The sequence below is a fragment of the Glycine max genome, chromosome 20, assembly GCF_000004515.6.
Source record: "Glycine max cultivar Williams 82 chromosome 20, Glycine_max_v4.0, whole genome shotgun sequence".
Lineage (NCBI taxonomy): Eukaryota > Viridiplantae > Streptophyta > Magnoliopsida > Fabales > Fabaceae > Glycine > Glycine max.
Window position 1 is genome coordinate 14,364,837 of NC_038256.2, and position 6,043 is coordinate 14,370,879.

Below are 6,043 nucleotides of genomic sequence, written 5' to 3' on the forward strand. Positions count from 1 at the left end.
ATATCCCCCGCTTGAGTCTCCCTCCCAACTCCAGACATCTTGTCGCTGCATTTGTACAATCAGGCCTTCTATATCCTCCATAAAATTTGCAACCATGTCTATTTTACCCTCCAGAAAAAATCTCCTCCATTGGAACTGACATTCCCACCCTGTATCTGATGTGGACCCCATCTGGATATATTGATTTTGCTGTTGTGAAATATTGTACAATCTTGGGTACTTCTCCATCAACGAGATCCCATCATCCTTCCACTCGTGTCTTCCCAGAACAACACCTTTGATCTGCACCCAATTTTCCATTTAGACTCACTTTTAAACTAGCTCCCCTCCTCGGTTGAATTACATATGAAACTCAAATCCCGCCACCAAAGGGACTCTCTATTAGTCCTTCTTGTCACATCCAAATTCCTCTACCCTTCGTATTTTGAGTCCAACACTTGTGCTCACAATTCTCCTTGGTGGTGAAATAAATTCTAGCGCTATTTTCCAAGTAATTCAAGATTGAATTTCACCAAATCCTTGATGTCCAAGCCACCTTTCTCCTTTGGTAGACAGACTGATTCCCAATTCACCCATGCAATCTTCTTCTGATCTGAGTGTCCTCCCCACAAAAGTCAATATTATCTTTTGATTATATAGTAATTCATAAATTTTTACAGAGAAATACAATACTATTAAGACAACTAAAATATCTTTTGATTATACATATTTTAGTTGTCTTAATAGTATTGTATTTCTCTGTAAAAAAGTCAATATTATCTTTTGATTATATAGTAATTCATAAATTTTTGTTATTCTTTTTTTAAGAGAATTTATATATTATTATTTTTTATTGTAAATTGCTTAAGTTTTCAACTTAATTTTTTTACTCTAAATAAAATATTGTAGAAGACTTAAATTTATCAATTCAAATTACTAAATAACTCACATTATTATATACTTATTATAGCTTATAAATGTAACTTTTTTTTTAAAGTTTATGCTTATATGGCATGCCAACATATTTTTTTAATATTAAGAAAAAAATCATTATATTTATAAGTTGCTTAATGTATGTGTAAAAATAAAAAGGACCCGTGCAAGTGCACGGGATAACTATCTAGTTTTTTCCTAAAACCATTACAAACCAAAAAAAGCCCACGCCCCTTTTTTTCTAAAGCTATTACAAACAAAAAAAGGTTATCTATTGTTATAGATTGTACTCAATCTACTATAATTTTTCAGGTTTGGTCAAATATTTATATTTAATCTGACAGACTGTTAATATAATCAACCACAATAACCTCTTTTGTAACACATTTATAGAAGAAATAATGTATTCTGATATGGGCAAGGAAAAGATATGTAACCAAGCTTTTTTATTATGATTACCTAGTATCTTTTTGTAAATTGTGATCATCATCTACTAATATGGTTATTTATTAATTGTATGCCTTTCTCTTATAAATTTGTGTTAATTTATGCCTCTGTAAAATGTATGCCTTTCTCTTATAAATTTGTGTTAATTTATTTAGGCCATATTGTATTTTGAACTTTAAAGAATTCACCATATCACTGTATATGTGTTGCATTGCATTGTATCCATGTCGTATTTATTATAGGGGCTACTTAGGTTCTAATCTAGGGGAGCGATTTTTGAAACTGGTGCTTCTAAACACATGGAATTTATTTCAAATATTTAAAAATTGAGTACTTTGTAATGTGTATACCAAACTTAGCTTCTTACCATATCCTTGTTTTGCTTTGTCACCAATCTTTACCGTTGGGTGGGGGAAAAAAAAGCTGAAAGCTTAATCTCATCTGACTATATTTATTCCTTGTTTAATTTCTGTCAGATTCTTAGGATGGCTCCTAGGACTTCTTTGTTTCAATTGGAGGCAGAAAGCCAACATTATTGTGAAGATCATTGGGATGCTCTTAAAAATCAGCATAATGAAGTTGATTATCTGGATTTATTGAAGTATTGTTTCTCTTCTGCATATATGCTAGCATTACTGCATGATGTTCTTGGGATTGCTATGGAAGAGAAAAGGTATTATTACTTTACAAGAAAAGTTACATGAAACCGAAAATGATACCATAGACAGTTAATGTGACCAACTCAATAGCCAAAATAAATAAATATATAATTATAAATAAATATACGGATGTTAATGTGTTGTTACAAATATAAGAAAAGTTATATGAAAAATTGTGTTAAAAGTATGTGTATAAGGTGTGTCCCTCCGGATTTTCATTGTCTTTTTCTCTCACTGATTTTATTTGGTATATTAAAAGAAAAGATATAGCTCGGAAATTTTTTAACTTGTAGCCGGGTTCCCCTTCTTTCTTTTTTTCAATTTTTTCTTTTCAGAAGTGCATGTCAGGTTGCTAGTATATTAATATGTAGCTGTGAATGAAATGAAAGGAATTCATGTTGTCCACTTCTATTGAATTGAAAAAACATATAATGATCCTTTCATGTGTATTGTAAATATATGTGATCTGTCCTCGTAAATGCTTTCTTCCTCCTATATTTTGAAGCCAACATTATTGTGAAGATCATTGGGATGCTCTTAAAAATCAGCATAATGAAGTTGATTATCTGGATTTATTGAAGTATTGTTTCTCTTCTGCATATATGCTAGCATTACTGCATGATGTTCTTGGGATTGCTATGGAAGAGAAAAGGTATTATTACTTTACAAGAAAAGTTACATGAAACCGAAAATGATACCATAGACAGTTAATGTGACCAACTCAATAGCCAAAATAAATAAATATATAATTATAAATAAATATACGGATGTTAATGTGTTGTTACAAATATAAGAAAAGTTATATGAAAAATTGTGTTAAAAGTATGTGTATAAGGTGTGTCCCTCCGGATTTTCATTGTCTTTTTCTCTCACTGATTTTATTTGGTATATTAAAAGAAAAGATATAGCTCGGAAATTTTTTAACTTGTAGCCGGGTTCCCCTTCTTTCTTTTTTTCAATTTTTTCTTTTCAGAAGTGCATGTCAGGTTGCTAGTATATTAATATGTAGCTGTGAATGAAATGAAAGGAATTCATGTTGTCCACTTCTATTGAATTGAAAAAACATATAATGATCCTTTCATGTGTATTGTAAATATATGTGATCTGTCCTCGTAAATGCTTTCTTCCTCCTATATTTTGAAGTCATTATTGAATTTGCTTCCACTGTGTTTCACTCAATGATCTTTTGATTTACCTCAACCCATCATGGAAGGACAAGTATTGAGATAATACTTATCTGCAGGGTTGGATTTGGGGACCAGAAAATTAACAGTCATGTTGATTGGACGCTTGGATCTTTCATAATTGAAACAATGGCAGAACCCCTTGAATTGGAACATATAGATACAGGGATGATTGTTGGCAATGAATCACTCACATATTTTTCATTATTTGCATTTCTTTTCTTATTCATACTTGCTGCATTCTTTGTAATGCAATGGAGAAAGCCACAATTGAAGACGGTATACGACCTCGAGAAGGGACGATATATTGTTACACGTTTACCCAAGTGACTCTGATACCTCTTCCTAGAATTTGTTAGATTCAATTTTCCTCATTTTTGCAGAACATGCATGTTGATGTGCTTTTCATGTTCATCCAAAACATCTCAGAGAAACGTCTAAGCTCCAGGGCAACATTGATATTTACTTGGCAGATTACAGTGAAAGGACCATTCTCTGGAGTATGTAGAGATTGCTCATTGATATTTGGCTGTTTCATTGATATTTGTAATCTATAGGGGTGAGTAGTTAGATGGTTATGGTAAATTAGGTAGTTAATTAAATTTTACCTAGTATATAAGTCCCACTGTATCCTAATAGTTAATTGATTTTTTTTAATAATTTCGTCAAATTGATATTGAGTTTAATGTTTATCCATTGATAGTGTAAAACTGTTATATAATCATAAATCATCGTTTGAATTACTTAGATAATTAATCAAAAGTCAACAAATTTATCATATTGTGATTGGGTTACCGCGTAAAACTTTTTACACTATTAGTGCATACCGTTTTTTTATCATTGATTTTTTCTTGATTTTAATTTCTCTTTATGTCTGGTGGGCTCTTGCCGTGTTTTCCTGTAGGGGCAAGAGGCCTTAAATATTGCCGGTGTAAATGTGTAGTTTGTTTAGTATTTTTATTAGTACAATTTTATGTAGTATTTTAATTTGTGTTAAGGGAGAAATCCACAAGGAAGATGACCACACTTGGATATTTGAAGGACTACATCTAACGGTCCTCTTTTCAAGTTGAGCTGGCTTTGTCTGCCACATTGTTGCAATTTTGGTCTTCATGGTTGTATCCACTAGGCCGTATGATTTTGTAGTAGCATACAAAATGCCAAATTCTATTAGAGACAAATATTGTAAATACTAGAATCATGTAATAAAGCAGTAATGAAAATTATCTACAAGTTTCTTTTCTTTTTCTGAGGAGGTCTCTAGCCCTCAAAGCCAATTTTTCATCCCTTGGCCTTAACAAATTGGTGCTCTCATTGTCTTGTTTCATGGCAGAATCCTCAAGATCCAAAATCAACTCTGATAGGCTGGAGGAAGCCATTACAAAACTCACTACTCACCAAATTTCCCTTAGTGACTCACTCCAGCATTTAACCCATAAGCTCGATGAGCTTATCCATCATCTCCATAAACCAGACACACAACCACTCACCAGCTTCTTCCTCTACCATTCATTCCCTTGTCACCCCATCCTCACCCCATCGTATGATGCTAGAAGTTTCTAGGTTTGATGGCACGGACCCTCGAGGGTGGATTTTCAAAATAAACCATTTTTTTGAATATCATACTACCCCTGAACACCAATGTATCACTATTGCTTCTTTTCACATGGATGGTTGTGCCGTTGCTTGGTTCTAGTGGATGACTAGAAATGGGCAACTCACATCCTGGCTAGGGTTCCTACAAGCACTTCAAACTTGATCTGCCCCTTCCCAGTATGAAGATCCCATAGGTGCGTTGTTTAAAGTCACGCAAAAGGGTTCAGTCGGTGCTTACCTTTCGGAGTTTGAAGATCTCACGAATCGTATCATTGGGTTGTCGCCACCATTTCTTCTGAGCTGCTTCATTTTCGGGCTGTCACTGGATATTCGTTGGGAGGTCCAGGCTTTGCAACCGTTGACATTGGTGCAAGCGGCGGGGTTAGCTTGGCTCTAGGAAGAGAAGTTTCTTGACACTCGTCGGCCCTTCCGTGGTCGTCCCAACGCCATTCCTGCTCCCAATTTTTTTCCACATGCCTCAGCTCCTTCTTCGTCCACCCTTTCCTTTCCCTCGTCCTCGCTGCTCAACCCTTTAAAACCATCAACCCCAGTGCCTGTTAAAAGATTATCCTCCGAGGAGATACCCTGTGTCGCGAACGTGGCCTTTGCTTTAATTGTGATGAAAAATATCATCGTGGCCACAAATGCGCTTCTAAAGTATTTTTGTTGATTGTAGATGATGATGAGGGTGGCCTTACCACGGACCCTATTATAGACCCATTGCCCAACCGCCTTATGATAGCAACCTGACCCAAGCCCAGATAAGCTTATACTCCCTTTCGGGTCACTTAGCCCCGAAAACATTACGTATTTTGGGTTGTATTGCAAATCACCAAGTAGTGATCTTGGTTGATGGGAGCAGTACCCACAACTTCATACAGAAACACTTAGTCCACCAATTGGGCCTACCAACACAAACCACACCTCCTCTCAACGTCATGGTGGGTAACGGGCATCACCTGGATTGTCGCCATGTCTGTCCAGCACTTGCAGTTCATATTCAGGACATTGTCTTCAATATTGACCTACATGTCCTGCTCCTGTGTGGTACTCACATCGTATTAGGTGTTCAATGGTTCAAATCTCTTTGGCCGGTGCTAACGGATTATAACGACTTATCCATGAAGTTCTCTCGCAACGGCCGTGTTATTGAATTCAAAGGTGATATTGCTTCCAACCTTTCCCTCCTTACACCATCCCAACTCCGTCGTCTAGTGCGTAAGAGTGGAGCCAGTGCCTTATTTC

At 35.4% G+C, this 6,043-nt stretch overlaps 1 protein-coding gene across 3 annotated transcripts in view; it reads left to right on the forward strand.

The window, feature by feature from the left end:
• The window catches only part of LOC102665764 (probable apyrase 6), a 31,496-nt gene extending 27,624 nt beyond the window's left edge, over positions 1-3,872 (forward strand). The window contains exons 7-9 of one of the 3 annotated variants that reach the window (XM_026127585.2): positions 1,836-1,890; positions 2,529-2,670; positions 3,586-3,872. In XM_026127585.2, the coding sequence (XP_025983370.1) occupies positions 1,836-1,890; positions 2,529-2,670; positions 3,586-3,643 (255 nt within the window). In that variant the 3' untranslated portion in view covers positions 3,644-3,872. Of the gene's footprint in view, positions 1-1,835; positions 2,033-2,528; positions 2,671-3,261 lie in introns of all 3 variants that reach the window. The other 2 variants (XM_006605515.4, XM_014772698.3) reach the window with 2 other exon arrangements.
• Positions 3,873-6,043: the final 2,171 nt, after the last annotated feature.